The sequence below is a fragment of the Numenius arquata genome, chromosome 25 (assembly GCF_964106895.1).
Source record: "Numenius arquata chromosome 25, bNumArq3.hap1.1, whole genome shotgun sequence".
Classification (NCBI taxonomy): Eukaryota; Metazoa; Chordata; class Aves; order Charadriiformes; family Scolopacidae; genus Numenius; species Numenius arquata.
The window spans coordinates 1,403,613-1,426,112 of record NC_133600.1 but is presented as its reverse complement, the minus strand read 5'-3'; the positions used below and the strand labels follow the sequence as shown (position 1 = coordinate 1,426,112).

At 56.3% G+C, this 22,500-nt stretch overlaps 1 protein-coding gene across 1 annotated transcript in view; it reads right to left on the bottom strand.

Annotated features, from left to right (window-relative positions):
- Nucleotides 1-4,077: 4,077 nt before the first annotated feature.
- Nucleotides 4,078-22,500, bottom strand: part of ONECUT3 (one cut homeobox 3) — a 22,911-nt gene continuing 4,488 nt past the window's right edge. The window contains exon 2 of the mRNA XM_074163981.1: nucleotides 4,078-4,370. Coding sequence (XP_074020082.1) covers nucleotides 4,078-4,370 — 293 coding nt within the window. The remainder of the gene's footprint in view (nucleotides 4,371-22,500) is intronic.

The following is a 22,500-nucleotide window of genomic DNA, read 5'->3' as shown; positions in this document are numbered from 1 at the left end:
TTGTAAGGTCTGTGCTGGGTGGAAAAGAAGGCTTTCTCCTGCATAGAAAACGTCTTTGGTATCACAAGCCATGTGGGTATCAGGTAGAAGCAGAGTGGCGTGACCACGGGGTCGGGCAAGATCTGGCCAAGGCAATCATGTGGGGGCAGCGGGGGGGACGGGGCGGCCACGGGGTCAGGGATGCTCTGGGTCAGGTTGCCCAGCGGGGTGGAGGATGGGCAAGTTTGGTCCAACTCAAAAGGAGCCGCCTCGGCCAGAGCCTGAGCCAAGTAGGTACAATTTAACCCAAGATTTCCCTAAACTAGACATTCTGGAGATCGTTGTGGAAGAGCACGTTCTCCAGCGGGTCCTCCCGTTGCCTTTTGCTAAGGCGGGGCGATGGAGGGAGAGGACCCGGCTGAGCCCATCTCCCCAGCGAGCCAAAAATGCCCCTTTGGGGACTTGGAAACGGTTCCTGCTGAAAGGTTTCACACTCCAAACCATTCCCTAAAGGAGGGGTTTGGAGAAAGCCCAAGGTGGGACTTTCCACCGCTCCTGCCTTCGTCTTCCCAGACAGAAAAGCCACGAACCCTCCCTGCGCTACCAAAAAGGGAAACCAAAGCCCGAGTCTGAGCTGAACGAGGAAGAAACACCCCGTGAGGAAACCCACATCTTGTGGGCTTCTGTAGGGTCCCAGCACCGAGCTGGGCTGGCCAAGGACACAGAGCAAAGCCTTTCCCTGGGAGCAATGCCCCACGAGAAGGGACCCGGACACCAGGTCAGTGCTCCTGGGGCAAAAGGGGCTGGATGGAGGGACCCTGGGGACCACGCCAAGTTGGGGGGGGACATGGGGACATCTGAGAGGGGGGACACGCTGGGGAACCAGCACCTTTCCCGCAGCGGGCGGCGAGGGGGATGCTTTCTCTTCAGTTAGGACAAGGGTTGGATTTCTCTCCTTCATCCCAACACCCAAAGACTACAAGTTGCCGGAATCCGTCCCTTTTGGAGAGCTGAGGTAATAGTGAGTCTTTAGGATCAAAGCAGAGGAGCAAAGAAATGGCCACACACCTTTGGTACAAGAAAAAGGCACTCATCTACCACGCTGCCATCCCCGAGTCGCTCGCTTGCCTTCTCCCTCACTCTCTGGGGACACGACAGGGCTGGGGAGGGGGGGGGGCGGGTTCTGGGGTCGGCGAGGGGCTCTCGGCCAGGGTGGGGGGGCTCTCGGCCGGCCCGTCCAGGGGAGCAGGGAAAGTGGTGTTTCCAGCACAGACCAGACAAGGCAACAAAATCTTTGGTATCAGACGTGATTTTCAAATCACAAAAATTGAAAACTCAAGTGAGGTAGCCTTTATTCTCGGGTTCTCACTAGAAATGTCTTTGCATCCTTGAGGGCCTGTGGCATTTACTCTTTTTTTTTTCTTTACTTTTTTTTTTCTTTTTCTTTCTTTTCCTTTTTTTCCCTTTTTTTTTTTTTTTTTGGTTTTGTTTTTTTGTTTCTGTGTGTTGTTTTTTTCACTTCCCAAACCAAGGCCCCCTTTCCTGGCTTTTCAGCCCTTGAATACTACTCGATGGGGTTCAGGGATCCACCACCATCGTCACCACGTCACGACAAGACAAGAAGAAACAACGTTAAGGGGAAAAAAATCAGTGGCGGGGAGAGGGGTGCTGGAGGGGGGGGGATGAGATTCGCTTTGCCGTTCGCTTTTGGGAGGGTTGTGGTTGGCAAAATACGGCACCGGCCCCTTCCCGCTCCTTCCCTCTCTCCATCCCTCTCTCCCGCCCTCTCTTCCCAGCAAGAAGTTTGGGGCGACCGTGTCCAGTCTGACACCCCCAGCCCCTCCACCGCCCACCTACCCCAGGAGCTCTTTGGTTAAAGACGTCCTCTAACCCCGCCGGCGACCGCGGCCGGCCAGGGCTTCGTGTGCAGGGGTTCGTTCTTTCTCTCTTTCATTCTTTTGTCCTTTCTTTCCTCTTTTTTTTTTTTTTTTTTTTTTTGGGAGAGGGGGTGCTTTTTTTGGTTTCGGTTTTTTTTTTTTTTTTGGTGAACACATAGACTTTTTTCTTTTTTTTCCTTTTTTCCTTCTTTTCAACAAGGTGCCTTCCTGTTACACAACAGATCGCTCTCAAAGTAAAGTGAATCGAAGAAACCATAGCGCTAGAACACAGATGGTACTATTTTACCCGCATAAATTCAATAATGTCCCTTTTTTTGGTTTGTTTGTTGGTTTTTTTTGGTTGATGGTTGGTTTTGGAGGATTTTTTTCTTTTTTTCTTTTTTTTTTTTTTTCCCAAGTGGCGGGGGCAGGAGGGGACCTTGCCTCCCCCTCCGTCCCCAAGCCTCTCCCAGCCCTTCCCCATCCTCGGTGGCACCTCCTGCTCCTCCCGAGGATACCCCAGGCTGGCAAGGAGCCCTTGGGGCGGCTGGGACGAGGGCTGATTGTAAGGGTTTGGCCTCGTGATTGCTTTTTTATATGGCACAAGTCACCATCGAGAGCTCGGAGGAAACGATCGTTTTGAAGCTAGTACCATTGCTCCAGAAATTCGCGTTTTAAGGCAGGTTGTTAATTGGCACAAAAAAAAAAAAAAAAATAATCTGGCGTCTTTTTGGTAAGTTGCCGGTCTTTGCGTTGAGCTTGTTTGGTTCTGGTTTCTGTTGTTATTCCTTTTTTTGGGTTGTTTTTTTTTTTTCCCTTTGGATCTCGTTGGGGGGTTTTCCCCCTTCTCACACCCAGGGCTGGATTTTGCCACCAGATCCCTTGGATTTCTCTTTTCCCACCGAACACCGATGTCGGTTCCCAGGAGGGAATTTGTTGTTGTTGTCGTTGTTGCGTTTTTGGTTTTGTAATTTCTTTGGTAACAGAGATGAAGAATGGGGTCGGGAGGGGGCAATAGTGTGTGTCGAGGGGTGGATGGGGCGAGACACAAAGCCAACAAATCTGCTTTGTCTGTGTCCGTTCCTCAACCACAAAGTGAACCAGAAATCCCGCGGTGAATGGTGGAGCCAGTCACCAGGAAAGATCAGATCCTTCGCTCCAAGTCTCTCCTCCCGTCTCCTTTCGAACAATTATTATTTTTAAATACCCGATTTCTGTAGTTAAATGTGCTTCTTTGACCTGCTCGGGCGCCAGGCGACGCGGTGCGGCCGCGGTCCCCCTCTGGCCGCGGGGCTGGGGGATGCTCGGGTGCGGGCGGCCATGGCGAGGCGTCTCCTTTGCCATGGAGTTCCTCTGGGAGGGATCCAGGGACGGGTGCTCTCGTGGGTCGGGGTGCATGTGTGCAGGGGAAGGAGGGGGGGGTTGTGGGTGCTCTTGGGGGTGTCTGGGCCGGGGGGGGTCGGAGGAAGATGCCCGTGGAGGAGAGTGGGGCTGCAGGAATGCCCTGGACCAGGTTTTCAAAACCTTCAAGGGAGATAAACACCCGTGTGTCAATGGTGGAGAGGGTCTGGCTGCTTTGAGGAACGCCCCCCCCCCCCGAACCTCAGGGAGGTGGGGAAGCTCCAGCAGCCAGGACCCTGGTCACCCTCCAGGCACACGGGGAGCAGGAACCTCCCCTTTGAACCACAGGGGGTTCAGCCCTGGGTCGGTGGGGTTGTGCCAGAGCCCAGCCCCATAACTCCACTTCTTGTATCCCCTCACCTTTACCCCTCCACTGCGGGAGCCGTAAGGGGGGCTGTGGCAGAGATGGAGGTTGGGAGGGGGGTCAGGGCATGCCCATCTCCCCAGAGACCCTGGTGGGCAGGTGAAGACAAGGTTCTGTGGTCCCTGAGGACCAGGGATACTTCCAAACAGCACTTCGCCCTCTCCCTCCGTCCCACACCATCCCTCACTCCACACGGGATTCCTCCGAGCCCTCCTGGGGATGGAGCTGATCCGGTTGCAAACCCTTTCCCTGCTCCACGAGCTGGGGGGAGGTGGCAGCAGGAGGTGGCACGAGGCCCATGTCCAGGGATGAGGCCCGGCTGAGGGTTTGGGAGGCTGATGGACCTGCAGCATCCAAAAGCACCCAGCCCGGTCGGCTCGGGACATGCGTGTGAGTCTGGGGTTGGCTTTGTCATGAGGAGGATGTCCGGGAAGGGGCAGGGAGGGCTGGGGGACATCATGCTTTGGAGAAAGTGCTTGTAGAAGAAGAGGGGACTCCGGGGTTGGTGCCTGGCTCCTCCTGCCAGCGGTTCATACACCGCCGGCGGGCGTTCATGAAGAAGTTGCTGACGGTGTTGAGCTCCAAGCCCAGCTGCTGCGAGATGGTCATCTGCATCTCCTTGGATGGGCGCTTGTTCTCCTTGAAGATGGCGATCAGGGTGCGGCGCTGGAGGTCCGTGAAGACCAGCCGCTGCTTCTTGGGCTGCAGGCTCCTGTCTTTCTGCTGCTCTTGCTCTTTGCGTTTGCAAGCTAGATGTTCAAAAGAGAGAACAGGGCCATTAATTGGTGCTCATCACCCTGGCCCGCTTGCAGGTCGCCTGGCTGCCTCCCAAAAACCAGGCCCTTCCCTCCAGCAAACCTGCTGGCTTGTTGCCCGCCGCTCCCTCGGCTACCTCCCTCCTCTGCCTCCCTGTGCCTCCTGAGCATCTGCTGAGATGGGACAATAGCCTCTTGCGACATCAGTATGAGGAAAGCCTGGGTGAAGCCCACCACCTCTTCAGATGCCCAGGAAAAGAGCCCAAGTCTCAGCATCTCCAGCTGACCCTGGGACTACAGACTGAGGAAACTCCTGGGCTGGCTCTGCTCCCACAGCCTGGCTACCGGGACCTGCTCCATCCCTAAATTTTGGGGGTCATCCATCAGCCTCCCTCCCTTGCTGCTGGGTTCTCCCTCGCCTCCTCATTGCCCCTGTGGACCTCACTGGAGGACTCACGGAGCTGGTGTCTCCTGGCCATCACATCCAGCTTCCAGCTCCGAAATGCAGGGAAGAAACGGGGATGGGGACATTATGAAAAGGCCGCTCTGCAGCCACCATATCCCGGGACAGACAGCCTGGCAGGACCATTCATGGTTCCACCTGCCCTGGGAAGGGGTTTTCCTGCCTCCGGAGGCTGCAGAACAGCCTGAGCCACCTGAAACTCCAGAAATTCAGTCTCCCCTGTGTGCCTTCGCTACCAGATCCTTCAGCATGTGTCAGGTTGAGCCCGCACCGAATTAAAAGCTTTTCCTATGGGTTTGGCTTGAGCCAAAGGTCAGGACAGAGGTGCTGTCACACGGGGACGGGCTGCCGAGGGGCAGGAAAGTGCCTGTGACACTACCATGTGGTACGCACACACCTTTTGTTAAATATAAGAACTTTAATTGCAGGAATATCAAGCTCACTGTTGGTGGAAGTGGTGAGAAAAGGTGCCCTTTGCTACGATATTCTTCTAGAAAATGATAGAACAACTGAGGTTGGTGGAGGTGGCTGGTCTGGTCCCTACTCAAAGCAGGGCCAACCTTGAAGCTGTCGAGGTCAGATCAAGGTGCTTGGGGAATTGGCTGTGGGAGAGGGAGATGCCCGTGGGCAAGGCAGGGCACGGATCTGGCCCTCCAAGGCTGGGGACACAATCTTTCCTCCTGGAAAGCTCAGAAAAGAGTGAATAAACTGTGGGCTAAAGACTTTCCAAGGAAAGTCCCACTCTTGCCCCAGAGAACAGCAGTTTTCAGCCTTGGGGGTTTCTTGGTTTGGATCTTCCAAAGGATTTTGCAGGGAGGGACAGGTCCTTTGAGTCATTTGCTGTCAGAATGTTGCTGGATGACAGATTTCAACTCACTTCTCTCGGGCACTTCCAGGAGCCTCTTCAACCTGGTGCACAGATCTTGGGGGGACCACAGGCCAGCGCTGAAAGCTGCTGACACAGCGATGGGATGGCATCTTGGGTGCACGGGACAGGCACTTCCTTGGGCTCACTACCCTCCTGAGACACAAACCCATCTCCATGGCCAGGCTGAGAAAAAGGGTGGGCAGCCACATGGCCTAGGAGCACGGGAGGGTGTCTGAAGTAATTTCTTCCTCCCTAGAGAACACATGAGGTCTTCCTCTGACTTTTCTTCAGCTGGCCTGTGCTACAAGTCCTGTCTACATCACCTTGAACTAACAGAGAAGGATGATTTCCACCCCTTCCACCCAAAGCTGGGGACATCTAGAGCTCAGCGATGCTGATAATTTATCCAACAAATTTAGCCTTGTTTCCCCAGCTGCTGGGCTTGGTCTTTGCCCCATCCCCACACGGGGGTGACCTCCACCAAGGAGGCCCCAAGCTCGGCACAACCAACCACACTCAGTCAAAATCCCTGGTAAAGATGGTTAGTGGAGAGCCTTCCCCTCCCCGTCTCCCCCCCAGGCAGGTTTGGCTGCAAACCACCATCCTTAGGGACAAGGGACCGCCTGAGCCCCGTGGTGCTGGGGGGACACACAACCTGTCCCAGGGGTACCTTACTCAAACAGCCAGCAGAGAATGGTTTAGTGGAAACCTACCCTATGACCATCAGATGCTTGCAAAAAGAACAAAAAAAAAAGCCTTTATAGAAAATTTGACTTTTTTCCAGACATGAATTAAAAAAAAACAAAAACAAAAAAAAAGACCCATCCCAGGCTCCCCCCCAAACCAAACAACAAACAGAAAAAGACCCCCCCACACATCATACGTGCACATTCGGAGCAGCGCGTCTTTGCCCTGACGGACCCCTCGCCCACCCGCCCACCCTCCCGATGTCCCCCCGGTGTCCCCCCGGCATGCTTGGCTCCGGTGGCTGCGGGTGGGACCCCGTGTCGATGGTGGGCACCTCGCACGCTCCCCGTGAGCACGGCTGTTGCTCTGCGCAGATGGCACTTACACTATATCCCTCTACCAAACATACACCGGGTACACACAAATGTGTGTAAATATGTGTAAATACACCCAGACCCCCACGGGACTGGCCGGGTGCTGCGCTCACCCAGCTCTAACCCAGTATCCAGGTTGTCCTCTCGCTCTCCTGCCTCTTGGCACCCATTCCCACCGGCGCTGCTGCCAGCCCAGACCCAGCGTTTCAGCTTTTCAGCCTCACATTTCCCCCCCTCCCTCCTATTTTTAGGAGTAATTATTAGAACCCAGTCACCCATTAATAACTCAGAGCTCCCAGGCAAACGCTCACCATCGGGGTCTGGCTGGCAAAACGGTGACCCAGTGTTAAAACCGGGGCCCGGTATTGCTTAGACGGAGGTGACACCCTGCTCTGCACCCCTCAATCCCCCCGTCATTTTTGGCCTGCGACGGCGGTGGGGGCCGCATCCCACATTTCCTGTGCTCGTTTGTTTATTTATTAATTTCTTTTTCTGCTGACGCAGCCCAACACCCCTCTTCCCCAGTTCAATCTAATTACAGCTCCGCACAACAGAAATCGATAGTGACGCTGGTCAGATCTATTTACGGCGGCCATCAACCCCCCAACGGAGGATCTTCTTCCTATTCCCCATCCCCCGGGCGCTGCTTTCCCAGGCAGGCTGGCGGTGGCCGTCCCCGTGTCCCCGCAGGTGGTGGGAGCTGGGGACTGGGGGGGGGGGGGGGGCACCTAGGGGCATGGCTCTGACTCCCATAGGGTCAGTATAGGGCGAAGGTTTTTCTTTGTGGTTCAAAATTCCTTTTTTTCCAAGTCCCCAGCCCCACATGACTCATCCTTGGCTTAATGCTGTTCTTGAGTCACGTCCCTTTGGGGTCTCTGGGCCTGGCCACAGTCCAAGGGGTCAGGGACACGTTTCAGGCCACTTCCACCCCTGCCACCCCTGCGTTATCTCCCCAAAAGCACAGGATTTATTCCCTGGCTTGTCCTGCTCCTCCTGGGGCACAGGAGACCCTGGTGGTACTGAGACCAACAGTGGGACACATGGATTGGGGTCCCTCACGGGCAGGGGGGACGCTCTGTTGACCAGTAAGGGGCTGAGCTCACCCACAAGAGGGGGTCTTTCTCTCCTCTCTCCATCTCTCAGCTCATTCTCATCCCTGGAGGTGTGAGAGCCTGGCCCAGGTTGCCCAGAGAAGCTGTGGCTGCCCCATCCCTGGAGGGGTTCAAGGCCAGGTTGGAGGGGGCTTGGAGCAAGCTGGTCTGGTGGGAGGTGTCCCTGCCCAGAGCAGGGGGTGGCACTGGATGAGCTTTAAGGTCTTTTTCAACCCAAACCAATCCATGATTCTATGATTTCACAACTCCTGCACCTCTGAGACCTCCACAGCTCAGCCAGGCTTGGCTGAAACCAGCCAACAAGCGCAGAAGCGACAAGGAGGGAATGTCAGACGCAGTGGGACGGGGTGATTGCACGGAGCACCGTTCTTCCGGACCCGGGGCACACAGTCCTGGCAGTATTTCATCCCTAAGGTTGCTGACCTGGCTGCAGAAAAAACCACAGGGAGCAAAAGCAAGGAGGAACCTCGGGAGGGGGGAGAAAGCAGGAGGAGAGACCTCTGGAAGCGGAGGCATCCCACCCGCTTCCCCTGGAGGATTTCTGCCGAGGGTTTCTGCTTCCCTGGAGACTTATGTCAGAGGGAGCGCATTTTCCTTGACTTAACCTTGACAGCTCAAAGCAAAATATCTCCCAAATCATTTCTAAAGGGACATAATAGAGACAATCAAATGGCCGCTGTTCAGAAGCTGCGATTATGCCTCGCAGCGTGAACTCCGCGAAGCATTTAACTAATACCTGATGGCTTTGCAGGCTTCCGCAGCCTGCCAGACACCGCTTTCTCTATTATACCCGCAAACCTCTGTTTTCTCAGCCCCAGCGTGCTCTCCCTCTCCATTCACTTGCAATACAACCTGTAATTTTCTGCCCACTTTGCTTAAGTGCTGGTGATTTGTTGAAATCACAAAAGACAGCCAGGGGCTTTCAGAGCCAGCGTGCTGGCTGTAAGCGAGGTTAGGGGGTGGTGGTGGGGAATAAAATCCACCGGCTTTTCTCTTTTTCTCCCTGTCAAATAGGCTCACAGCGGTGCAAGGGGAGCGAGGAGCGTTTAGGGGCCCCAAGGGAGGAGGAGGAAGGGATGGAGAGCGGGGGACCTGGACGTGGTGGGCCAGGTTGGGACAGGTTTCTTGGGTGCAGAAGTGGGACAGGCTCTTGCACTGGTGGGCACTGGGCGAGAGATGGCCCTGAGCAAAGCTGGTTTCTCTCCATGCCTTGAGGAAGGGTCTGTCCCCCTGCGCTGCCTCAGTTTCCCCATCTCCTTGAAGGAGCAGAGGGACCTCAACCTCTTTCACAGAGAAGGAGGGGCTGGGTGGAGGGTTGTGCAATGGGTGATGCTGGTTCAGACTCTGCCCTGATATTCCAGAAGGTTTTGGAAGCTGCAGCTCTGAGCAAACTGGGATGAGCCCAGCGCCTCCCACAGCAGAGCCGTGTCTGATCCTGAGCTGAATTAGAATCATAGAATCACAGACTGGTTTGGGTGGGAGGGGACCTTAAAGCCCACCCAGGGCCACCCCCTGCCCTGGGCAGGGACACCTCCCACCAGACCAGGTTGCTCCAAGCCCCCTCCAACCTGGCCTTGAACCCCTCCAGGGATGGGGCATCTGCTCCCCCAAAGCTGGAGCAGAGTCTGGACCAGAGACCAGGGGGATTCATCTACAAAAGAGAAATCCTTTGCCCCACAGCTGGGCTGGCTGGGATGCTCAGAGCTGGGGCACCTTAACGACGGCGTGAGGTTTGTCTGGCATTTCTTTACATTGAAGGAAAAAAGCCCAAAATTATTTGTCACAAATAGGCTTCTCCAGCAGAAATTCGGGTCTTCTCTAGCTGGGAAGACTCAGTGCTGACAGGAGAGTTAGAACTGTACAATGCAGGAGGAAAGAGTGCTCACAAACCGAACGACAACTTTCTTTTTGCCTTCATTTTTTTTTTTTTTCTTAAACCCCATTTGATTCCAAAAACCAACGAACACACAGGCAAAGGGGGTGCAGTGGGGCAGAGCCTGCCCCACATTGCATGTCCCTGCAAATGCCACCCTGCAGCGCTGCGACCCTGCCATCCCCCAGACTGCAGCAGCACGAGATAAAACCCCAACATTCCGGGGTCTAAAACCTGCGGGGTTTTGATCAATGTGGTCCTGCAGCATCCGACTGCTTGGAACCATGCCATAGGAAAAACTGCCTGGCTTTAGAAACCTGCAGATTCAGAATATACATAGAATCATGGAACCATACAATCGTTATGGTTAGAAGGGAACATCGAGTCCAAACATCAACCCAACCCTGCCCAAACCACCACTGACCCATGTCCCTCAGCACCACGTCTGCCTGGATTTTAAATCCCTCCAGGGATGGTGACTCCACCACTGCCCTGGGCAGCCTCTTCCAAGGCTTCACAACCCTTTCCGTGAAGACGTTATTCCTCATATCCATCCTAACCCTCCCCTGGGGCAACTTGAGGCCGTTTCCTCTTGTCCCATCACCTGTTCCTTGGGAGAAGAGACCAACACACATCCCCCGGCTACACCCTCCGTTCAGGGAGTTGTAGAGAGTGAGAAGGTCTCCCCTCAGCCTCCTTTTCTCCAGGCTGAACACCCCCAGCTCCCTCAGCCGCTCCTCACAAGACTTGTGCTCCAGACCCCTCACCAGCTCTGTGTCCCTTCTCTGGACATGCTCCAGAATCCATCCAGAGGCCAAGGGATGCAGTTAGGAGCTGTGATGTGTTCGGGAGCTGCAACGTGTCTGAGAGCTGCAGCCTCGGGGTCCTGCTGGGTCAGAGTGACACGATCTGGCCAGAGCTCCCAGCCCTGTGCGTGTCCCTGTGCCACATGGCCCTGCCTCGGTGGGGACAGGTTTCCCTGCTGGTGTCCCTGGGAGCTGCCGGAGGACGAGTCCCGAGGCCGGGGAGAGCCCCTGGCCATTGGTATGCAGGCAGCGCTGCCGGCTGAGCCGCTTCCCCGAGCCCAGCAAATTAAATCTTCCTCTGAACGCTGCAAATGAGGAGATGAGATGAGACAAAGCGCTTCGCCTCTGCGTTGCCGGGTGCATTTCCCTTCCCTTGTGAAGAGTTTCAGTGACTCATTCCATCCAGCAGCTCCCACCGACTCACACGGGGCTGCGAGGCATCACCATTCCATCTCCCCGGCCCGGTCCCCGACAGCTCAGGGGCTTCCAGAGCAGGCAGAGGGAAGGGTCTGGAAATGAAAGCACAAGTCCTCGGTGCTCTGCTCAGGTGATGAGGGTCCCTCCTGAGGGAGGCATTTGGCTGGGACTGGCGGAGGATGGAGGAGACCAGCAGAGCCACCCAAACCTGCCACAGAGCAGCAACGCCAGCCCAGGGGGACACTCGCTTTGCCTCTCCTGCACTTAGAAACATAGAATCATAGAATCGTCCAGGTTGGAAGGGACCTTTCAGATCATCTAGTCCAACCATCAACCTAACTCTGATAAAAACCATCACTAAACCATGTCTCTAAGCTCCATGTCAACCCGTCTTTTGAATCCCTCCAGGGATGGTGCCTCAACCCCTTCCCTGGGCAGCCCATTCCAAGGCTTAATAACCCTTTCTGTGTCAAAATTTTTCCTACTATCCAATCTGAACCTCCCTTGGTGCAACTTGAGGCCGTTTCCTCTTGTCCCATCGCCTGTTCCTTGGGAGAAGAGACCGACCCCCCCTGGCTACCCCCTCCTTTCAGGGAGTCGTAGAGAGCGAGAAGGTCTCCCCTCAGCCTCCTCTTCTCCAGGCTGAACACCCCCAGCTCCCTCAGCCGCTCCTCACAAGACTTCTCAAGCTTGTTTTTTTTCAGGGCTTTCAGCTTTTCCAGCGCCGAAGCAGATGAGTTTGTCCAGTCTGAGGGCGGGTGAAGGGACACAAAGAAGCGGTGGTGGCTGCAGCTGTGCTTGGCTCCATCCCTCCACTTTTGCCCTATTTTTTATCCTTGTCCTTTCCAGGTAAACGGCTGCCAGCCTCACCACGGACAGCCCTGGGCTGCATCAGACCCCTCTCGTGGACACAGCAACAGTTTCAGATGACTAAAAAAAATGTGGGTTTGTTGTTAAAAGCGTTTCCTTTCTGCACAGGTTTGATTTTTCACTCACTTTTCCTGAGACTTTCATAAAGGGAGACCTACTGCCCTGCTCCGGTATACCCAGCCCCCGGATAAACCGGGCTCAGCCCCCAGCTCTGCCATCACATCTGCTGGTAAAGCTGCTTCCCCCTTTTGTCCCATTTCCTCCCTTTCCAGGCCTTTTTTTGGACCGAAGACAGCTGTTTCTTATTGTCCCGGTGGCGACCACTGCCACCACGAGCTGCCCAGTGCTCATGCTCCCAGCACGGCCCAGGGCCAGGCAGGGGTGCCCGGGGTCCTCCCGGCTGCTCCGTTCTCCCTCCTCTTCTCCCGAGTCACTGCCACTTAGTGTGACAGGAGCAAATTGGTGCTAATGAAGTGCGGGAGTCCGGCGGGGCGGCAGGCAGCAGCCGGCAGTGCCGCGAGGGATGGCGGCAGCAGCGGAAGGTCGTCGCCTTCTGGGAAAGAAACCCCCCCAACCCCTGAAATGAGTTTTCCTTGGAGTCAGTGACGCTTGCTCACGCTCAGCTTTGGTGCAAGAGCCCCGGCTGCAGAATCCGGGGTGGGGGGGAAAGGGAGTTTGGGGTTCGATTCATGTCACAATGACAGGGAGAACAAAGTAACGCTGGACAAGGAGGAATTCCCCGGGAATGTGGGACAAGTGACATCCCTGTGAGTGGGTCCTGCGTCCTCCATCCTCGCTCCTTCATGCAGGAAAGGAGCAGCCAAGGATCTCCTTTCGGCATCAGCCTTGGCTACCACTAAGTGACTCCCATCAGCCCGCTCCTGTTGGGCTCCTCCTGCCAAACCCCCGCTGCCTTCAGCAGCTCCCAGACCTGGCTCTCTGAGCGGGGACAATAAACAAATTCAGCGATCAATAAAGTGTATTTCATCAGAGCACGTTGCTCCTGAGCCGCTCTCGGTGGAGAGATGGTGTCCAGAGAGGGACCAGAGCTGCTGTCAGCCAAGGAACATTTGCTGGAAAGAGGTGAAAAGAAGCAGGGGGGGGGGAACAACAACCGTTTTCTGCATTTCCTGGTTAAATCTGGTCCCAGGAGCATTTTCCCGGTGTGAGATGGGAAGCTCCTTAGGGTTTGGCTGAGTCAATTCTCGGATGGCTGCTTTGTCGCTCTGCAGGGCTGTGGAAAACAGGAAAATCTCTAACTCCTCCAGGTTGAGTCATTTGAGGTTTGCTTCACCAGGGTCAGGGAGCCTCTGAAGGCAGTGGAAGGGCCTGAGCAGGGACATCAGCTGCTCTTGGGTCATCCCTGAGCTCCAGCAGAGCATTGCAGGAGGGACCTTCCAGATGAGAGCCTTTCCCTGTCACCAGCCCCCGCTCCAGACGGCCCAGTGCTCTGAAGGCAGTTTCACAGAATCACAGACTGGTTTGGGTTGGAAGGAACCTTAAAGCCCACCCAGTGCCACCCCCTGCCCTGGGCAGGGACACCTCCCACCAGACCAGCTTGCTCCAAGCCCCCTCCAACCTGGCCTTGAACCCCTCCAGGGATGGGGCAGCCACAGCTTCTCGGGGCAACCTGGGCCAGGCTCTCACCACCCTCACAGCAAAGAACTTCTTCCCCACATCTCAGCTCCATCTCCCCTCTTCCAGTGTCAAACCCTTCCCCCTCCTCCTAGGGCTCCCCTCCCTGATCCAGAGTCCCTCCCCAACTTTCCTGGAGCCCCTTGAGGGACTGGAAGAGGCTCCAAGGTCTCCCCGGAGCCTTCTCTTCTCCAGGCTGAACCCCCCCAACTCTCTCAGCCTGTCCTCCCAGCAGAGGGGCTCCAGCCCTCCCAGCATCTCCGGGGCCTCCTCTGGCCCCGCTCCAACAGCTCCATGTCCTTCTGCTGTTGGTGGCCCCAGAGCTGGAGGCAGCACTGGGGGGTGTCTCCCCAGAGCGGAGCAGAGGGGCAGAATCCCCCCCCTCGCCCTGCTGGCCACACTGCTGGGGATGCAGCCCAGGGTGCGGGGGGTTTCTGGGCTGCTACCACACATTGCTGGGGCATGTGGAGCTTCTCACCCACCAACACCCCCAAGTCCTTCTCCTCAGGGCTGCTCTCCAGCCATTCTCCACCCGGCCTGGGCTTGTGCTGGGCATTGCCCCGACCCGCCTCCAGAGCGCTCCCCCCCCGCCGCGCAGCCATTTTGGAGCGCGGGTCGCGCCCGGTCCCTCCCGCACAGCGAGGAATGGTTTGTTCCGCCCCCCCCCCCCCCCCCCCCGCAGCTACAATGGACCGTTCCCGCCGCAGTGGCGCCCCCCCGCGGATGGACGGGCGCATTTCCCCCCGGGGGGCGGGGCAGTGGTACAGTTGACCCCGCCCCCCCCACCGCTGTCCAATAGCGATGGGCCGTCTCTGACCCCTCCGCGCGGCGCGATGGGACGTTCCGGAGCTCCCGGTGCTCGCCGGGCTGGAGCGGTCCATTCGCGTCCTGGGGGGGGGACGGGGTCAGGCAGCCCCACGGCCGCGGGAATAGCACCTCCCGGCGGGGAACCTCTGCCTGACCCATGGCTGCCCCTTCGTTGCCCCTATAGTGCCCCATCACTGCCCCACACACTGCCCCATACTGTCCCGCTGTCACCCCTGTAGTGCCCCATCACCGCCCCACACACTGCCCCATCGCTGCCCCACTGTCACCCCTGTAGTGCCCCATCACTGCCCCACACACTGCCCCATTGCTGCCCCATTGTTGCTCCTATAGTGCCCCATCACTGCCCCAGTGCCCCATCGCTGCCCCATCACTGCCCCATTGCTCCCCCATTGCTGCCTCACCATCCCACATCGAAGCCACATACACACACACCCCCCCCAGGACCCGCTGCCCCCCGGGGGGCTCAGCCCGTCCCCCCACACGCGTGGGGCTGGGGCGGCTGCGGCCGGCGCTAAGCCAGTGACTCTTAATACACCGCTCTGGCGTTATTAGTTCAGCTCCCAAGGTATTTCCTGCAGTAATTGCGCTGATCTGCCAGGGATTACGCGCTGCCGCCACAACGATGGATGATGTTTTAATTTGAGCCGGGCACCTCCGGGGAGGGCAGGGCAGGGACCGTGACCCTCGAGCACTGGGAGAGGACGCAGGAGCCCGGCCGGATGCCCTCACCGCTGGGGTGGGATGAAGAGGCTGCCCGGGTGCGGGCAGCATCATTGGGGAGGGGGTTTAAAGTGAGGGCGACCAAGCGTCAGGCCGTTCCCCGGCTGGGAGCTGGGCCAGGAGACTCTCCGTGATGGGTTCCTGGCGCCAGGACACCGGAGATCCCGGCTGGCTGGGGTTCAGCATCCCCCCCATGGCTGTGAAGCAGCCGAGGATGCTCCCGAGTGGCTGGGGAGGGCCCTTCCCAACTCCCAGATCGCTGCTGGGGGGGGGGGACACGACCAGCCCAGGATATGCCCGCTGTCACTGTCCCCCCAGTCCTGCTCCCTGTCCCTCTCTGATCCCATCAAACTCCTGCAGGAAAAGGGCTTTTGCTTCCTCCCATCAGAACGCGGCAGAGAAACTAACCCCCTCCCCAGCATTACCTTTAAAAATGACCCCCATGCAGAGCTGTTCCTTCTGGTAAAGCAGCAATTAATCACGGCAAGTACGGGATGGATTTGTAATCAGCTCCCCCCCCTCCCACCGCCCCCATTTCACAGCCCTGGGTATTTTTCCTGTGTTCCCCCCCCCCGGGTGTGTGTGCAGGGAAAGGGCCGGGGCCGGCACAGCCCATTGATCCTGCCCGGTCGATTTTATTGAAAGTCCCACGAGTGGCTTTAACCACGCGTTGGATATTGCTGGCACATCAGTTTGATGGTTACGTGACCGGCGGGGAGCTCGCGGGAGGGTTTGCAGGGAGGGAGGTGAAAGGGAAGGGGCTGCAGAAGTGAGGGGGGGGGGGGGGGATTAATCCCCAGAAATAATCCACAGTGATTCTATCCCATCCTTCTCTCCCAACGGTGGGAGAGCGAGAGGTGGTGGCACGGCTGGAGGGGCAGCGTTTGGGGGGGCTGTTAAAGGGGATGGTTTCTCTTGGCCAGATTTCACTGCTGGCTGGGGGGTGGGTGGGGAAATGGGCTGAGAAAGGAGGAGAGAAGGGGGGGGGGGGAAGAAAAAAGAAAGAAAAGGGAAAAGGGGAAAGTAAGGAGGAAGAGGAGGAAAAGAAAAAGAAGAAAAGAAGGAAGAAGAAGAAGGAGGAGAAGAAGAAGAAGGAGGAAGAGGAAAAATTAATAGGAAAAGAAATACTAAAAAGGAAAATGAAAAGGAAAATGAAAAGGAAAAGAAAAAGAAGAAAAAGAAGGAAAAGGAAAAGGAAAAGGAAAAGGAAAAGGAAAAGGAAAAGGAAAAGGAAAAGGAAAAGGAAAAGGAAAAGGAAAAGGAAAAGGAAAAGGAAAAGGAAAAGGAAAAGGAAAAGGAAAAGGAAGGGAAGGAAAAAGGAAAATAAAAGGAAAAAAGAAAAAAGAAGAAAAAAGATGGAAGAAAAAATGTAAAAAGAAAAGGAGAAAAGGAGAAAGAAGAGGAGAAAGAGAAACGGGCTGGGAAGGAGAGGAGCGGGTGGATCCCAGCCGGGTGTCACAGCTCCATCCAAGCCCAACGCGCAGCAGCCCCTTTGTTTCCCCTCGTTCCTGTCTCCTTTTCCCTTCCTGTCCATTTTCTCCCGGTTTTGCAGAAGGCTGGGTGACAGTGACACTGCCCAGGGGGCTGCCCCCTCCCAGTGCCAGCACCCCCTGGACACCCGGGCTGGGCTCTGGCACCTTCAGGAGCATCGACAGGTGGAATGAAATCCGTATCCAGAGAAACTCTAAACCCTCCATAAACACCACTAGAAAAGCTCCCGAGCAGGAGGCCGAGGGGGACATCTGAGCCCCCCTGCCCCGATTCACCAAATGTCCCCCCCAAGGTCCCTTTTCCAGGGGAGAGGACGGGGCTGAAGATCCCGGCTCTGCCTGTATCATCGAGCAGCATCTTCTCGTGCGGAGAGCGGGGCCGATCCTCCTGCACCCCCGGGCACCAGCCTCGCGATGGTGCCAAAAATCAAAGCAAATAAATAATTTGGTGTTTTTCTTGGAGGTATCGCAGGCAGAGCAATGGCTGGGTATCATTAATTTGGGGCAGAAAAGGCCGTTTCAATTTTGGGGAAACGCTTTCAAATTTTCTGCGGGAAAAGGGGGTTGGTTTGAAATCAGCGTTATTTTGAGTAAACATCCTGATTTGGATGATTTATTTTTCAAGTTATTTTTTTCTTTCGGTTTGCAAAGCATCCGATGATACCCGCACCCTTCGCCCTGTCTTTGTTTCGCCTCCCTTCGCCCCATTTTCCGACCCACCCGAACTGAAACCAGCTGCAACACAGAGGTGTCTGCGAACACCCACCTCACCACAAACATACCACAGAAAGCTAATTAAATGCCCTAAATCAAGCGTGATCCCGCTTCTGGCTGCCTCTGTGTGTGTGTGTGTGGGCAGGCGAGTGAGAGGATTTGGGGGGGTCCCACAGGAGCCCCCTGGGAACGTCAGGGTAGGGGTTCACTGCCTTCCGGGCGAGAAACGTCTTCAAAATCCTGAAGTTTGGCCCCAAAAAGAAGAACTGAAGGTGGGCATTGATCCACAGATCCATTTCCAGAAGCCTTGGGTCCCTCTGGGTGACTCCAAAGCCCGGCAGCGTGGTGCCACCATCCCACCCCCCCTCATCCCCTGCAATATGGGGAGACAGCTGGGGAAGGGACCCCCCATCCCAGGGGGGCTTTGGAAACACAAACCACCACGGCACCAACCCCAGCACTTTTTGGAGCATCATATTTGAGCCAAACTGGGCCAAATGCTGCCCTGGGTCCTGCTGGTCCATCCACTGAGCAACCCTACGGGGGGAGGCTGGGTCCAGGGAAGACCAGGGACCTTCAAAAAATGTGAAAAAATACAAAATATGGCCAGATCTTTGGGGAAATCACAAGTGCCACAGGCAGGGATGGGATGCTGCTTGCGGGGTCACTGTCACACGCTGCTGTGCCCCCCGGCCCTGTGACAGGCGCTGAGCGCCGGGGTCTCCGGTGCTCTGTAGCGGGAGCAGCCGCTGCCGGCGGCGGAGCCGAGCCGTTGATGTCTCTGTCAGCCCCCGATACCATCGCCCGTCAGCAGCTCCCGGTGCATTTGCGATTTCATCCCTAATGGAGAGAGTTTGCTCATTACCTGCTCTTTATCGGCCGAGGGCAGCGCGACTCCCTCCAAGGGCCATCGCGCTCCGGAGCCCAGCTCCCGGCTTAAAGGTTTGGCCTTTTACGTGGCACCACCGAGTCCCCCGGATTTGAGAACCCGGTGCTGGCATCTACCCTCTGTAAAAGCCCTGTCACCCTCCACCCCCCCCTTACATGTGGGGAAACTGAGGCACGGAGGGATTTGTGGATGCTCAACCCACAGCCACGTCACCACTCGTGTCCCTTCAGCTGCGCGGTGGCACTTGGCGTGGAGAAGGGACACGAGGCTTTGGGACATTTCCCGTGGCCAGAGCCAGCCTTGCAGAGGCTCTCAGCTTCCCTGGGCTGTCCCCTCCCCATGCCAGGCACCACTGGGAGGGGGGGGTCCTTGAGGTGACCGTCACCTTCACACTCCTTCAAAGACTGATGATTTTTCCACTGATTTTGGCCTGTTTTTTTGTTTTTATAGGGTCCCTGCCAGCCAAACCTGATGCATCGGTTTCCCGGCTGTGCCCGGTGGAGCCGTGCCACACACCGAGCCCTCCCAGCACGCCCCAAACCCACCAGCCCCCAATATTTAGGGGATTCCCTAAGCTCCCTGGATTCATGCCATCTGCAGGAGACCTCGGTTCTCCTCCAGCAATGGTGGGAGACCAGCAGCCCCCTGCTCCCCCCTCCTGCTGAGAGCTGGGCTCAGCGGAGCTGGCTCGGTCACCACTGCCCGTGCCATCAGCAGCAGAAAAAGCTGCAATTTTAATTTTTAATATTTTGTTTAATTTTTTTTTTTGTCAAGATGCTGGGGTTTTCCTCCCTGCTCTGCAAGCAAGGAGATGACGGTCGGTCCCAGCAAGTGCTTTCCCACAACCAGCCCCTGCTTTCTCCTCGGCAGGCTCCCACACGGGGTTTTTCTGGCTCCTTCTCCCAAGTTGGGCAGAGCCTGGCCACCCCCAGCCTGCCAGGGGTGAGGAGGTTTCCCAGCCCCCGAAGGACTCGGTAATTTCTCTCCCTTGAGTTTGGGAACAGAAAAATAGGGACAATCACAGCGATACAGAACCGAGGCAGGATGGCAGTTTCAGGTCCCCTGATGGGAACATTGTCCAACGCAGGGCAGCGGCGGTGGCATCTGCCATTCCCAGGTTAGAGGCCAAACAGCAACATTCCCCCCCCAGCTCCCCAAATTCAGCTCACGGTGATGCCGAGTCCTCCTGCACGGAGGAAACCAGGCTTGGTTGGAGCAACAAGGTCCTGTGATGCAGAGCTTGGAGGCAAAACCCTGGGGATGAGATGGCGAAGGAAAGGATCGTCACCGATCCCTAACGAGGGGGCAAAACCTCAGTACCCACAGCGGGAAGGGGCCGGGGAATACGAGCATCCTCGCTGCAGCCCTGCCCGTCTCAGCCCACCGTCTCTGCCCGCATCCCACCCATCGTGGGTGTACGTGGGGGTACGTGGGTGCACGTGGGGGTACGTGGGTGCACATCCTCTCGCTATGGGGCACCCCACTTTCGCTCCGGTGAAGCATTGCCTTCTCCGTGCCTTAATTTCACCACCTGTGAAACACCTTGAACCCCACCGAATCCCATTTAAATAATTTCTGGACCTCCTCGCCTTGCACTGCACAAACCAGTACTCAGAGCAACGGTGCATAAGAAAATATATATATATAAAATATATAATATGTTAAGATAGAGTTACTCAGTTAATTCTTGAAATCCTATGCAAACGTGTCTCGATTTTAATATTGGGTCTTTATTTTTAAAATGTCCTGGCCCCTCATTCCAGCACGGGAGAAGCCAGGTTGCCTTTTTGTTTCGCTATTTTTTAACAACCCCAAGTGTTTTAAATATCCGTCATCCTTTTTGCCTGTCCAACCCCGCCTCGGCTTAAATCTTGCTGGAGATGCTCTGCATCATTCGCGGTATTAACGAGATTTTTGAATTTCTGTTTCATCAGCAAAAATCTTGCCATTCGATGGCCACGGCCCTGCACGGAGCCAGCAACGAATGCACACCAAAACCTGCTGCCGGCCCCTCGCCGGCCCCTCGCCGCTCTGGCACAGCCCCGCGTCGCTCCCGATGCACCCACCCAGCATCGCTTTTGGCTGCCGATGGCTGGGCTGAGGGAGAAAATTTTCTGCTCCAAACTTCCCTTTTTTTGGCCAGTTTTCAAAGCCAGGGGTTGGGCTGACTCCCGTTGGTGCCGTGCGGGAGCAGGGCGATGGCCAAGAGCACATTCTGGGTTGGTGGGACCCAACCCTCCCGGGTTGATGGGACACATCCCCGGTTGATGGGGCACATCTGGGTTGATTGAAGCCTCGGCTCGATGCTGAGCCACAGGATTTGTGCTTCTCAGCTCAGCTCCGAAAAGGGAGCCGGGGCAGAGCCGCACGGGTGCGTGGACGTGGGGCGAGGGCAGATCAAAGCTGCCTGATGTCTCCGTCCGTACTTGGGATGCCGGGCTCCCTCTGCCCGAACCTTTCCAAGAAACCTCAGGGAATCAGGAAACAAGGGGGATAATCCTTCCCCCCCCAGCCAACAAGGTGCTGGGGCTGGGAGGCGACGGGTCCAGCTTCTGCCATGGCCGGGGGGGGGGGGGGGAGGGCAGTGATTCCCACGGGAAACGGCCCATCCGATGGCAACAGCATCCCAAACCGCACCCCGAGGTCTGGAACAGGGGGACAGGTTGGGTCCCCGAATCCCCACCGAGCTGCAAAGCCCTTTCGAGCCAGGCTCTGGTGGTTTGGGGTTTGGTTTTCTGTTTTTAATTTTTCCTCTTATTTTTCTGTTGGTCTTGGCTGTCGGCCGTCGCCACCCTGCCACGAGCCCTGCAAAGGCTTCGCACGAGGAGCCCCTGAGGTTTTCCATAGGGAATTTCTAGTTCCTCCACACCCAGGCGATGCCGCAGGGATGCCGGGGGAGGCGAGATGCCGTGCCCAGGGTGGGACGCTCCCAGGGCAGGAAAACAGGCGCCTGGGCCCTGCCTCTGGTGTCCCCCTGCCTTCCCCATCCCTCTTCTCCCTCCGCCTTGGCAGAGCCCGGGTTTGTGCCCGGATTTGGGATTTGCTCCCCGGCACCGAGGAAGCCGGGGAGAACCCCTCGCGACGGGAGTGCAGGCAGAGCCTCCACCACGGCCGTTCCTGGTGGGTGGGCCGGTTGCCCCCTCCCCACGGCGCAGACTCCCCGGCCCTGCAACCGCATCTGAGCAGAATGAGAAAATATTGGATTTGTTTTCTGGAGAGAAAAAAAAAAAAAAAAAAAAAAAAAAAAGAAAGAAAGAAAAAATCCAATATTCTGTCTGCAATCCCAGACTCCGCGCCTGGTTACGGCAGGAAAATGCTGTAAATCTCCCCTTTCCCCACCAGCTGGGGAAGAAAGACCGATTTTCTTTTATATTCTGATTTTGCCTCCTGGTTTAAGCCCCATCATTTTGCAGGTGGCTCTGCGATTTCTTTGTTGACCAGGGCTTAAACCTGCTCTCCCCGGCTCCCCCGACCCCGGGAAGTCGCCTCACACACCCTTCCCAGCAGCTCCCAGGCAGCGGCAATGAGATTTTAATAGATGTATTTTCAAATTAGTTCTGGGCCTTTCAAGACTTATCAGTTAAATGAGGTTTTTCAAATTGATTCAAAGGTCACTCCGAGAGTTTTCTCTTCTCTGTTATCTCTCCCTTATGGTTTCAGGGGCGATTGACAGGACAGAGGGGGGGGGGGGGGGGGGTGGGGGGGGGGGGGGGGGAAATATCACCCCCACATTGAACGCCCAGAAAAAGAGAAAAAAAAACCAAACCAAAAACGAACAAAAAAAAAACCCCAAACCCAAAAACCCACCCAAAATGTGCACCCAAAAATACGGAGGCAGCAAGAAAGGCGCCGGGAGTGGTTCTGCCGTGGGGTTGGGGGGCAGGGGATGAGGGGAGCCCCGGGGAGGGGGGAAATTTGGGGGAGCAGAACCCCCCGGCCACGCGTGGGTTGTACCCGGAGCTGCCGCCCCGCAGCGAGGGGAGGTTATTTCCTCCTGGGGGCGGGGGGAAAAAAAAAAAAAACACCATTTAATATTTAACCGACGGAGGTTTATGGGCCCCTTTTGACGCGCAGATTAGGAGCAAACAGAAAAACAGCCGCGGGCGGAGCGAGGCTGATAAGGGCGGCGGGCGCGGAGCGGTGCGGAGCGGGGAGCGGTGCGGGGCGCGGAGCGGGGTGCGGAGCGCAGCGGGCCACCCCCGCGGAGCCGGCGGTGGCTGCTCCAGACGGGCGGTTCCGCGCCGGCGGAGAAAGTTGCCTGTTATTAACGTGCTAAAAATAAAATAAAATAAAATAATAATAATTTAAGAAAAATAAAATAAATAAATTAATAATAATAATTAAAGAAAAAATAAGAAAATTTAAAAGAAAAAAAATA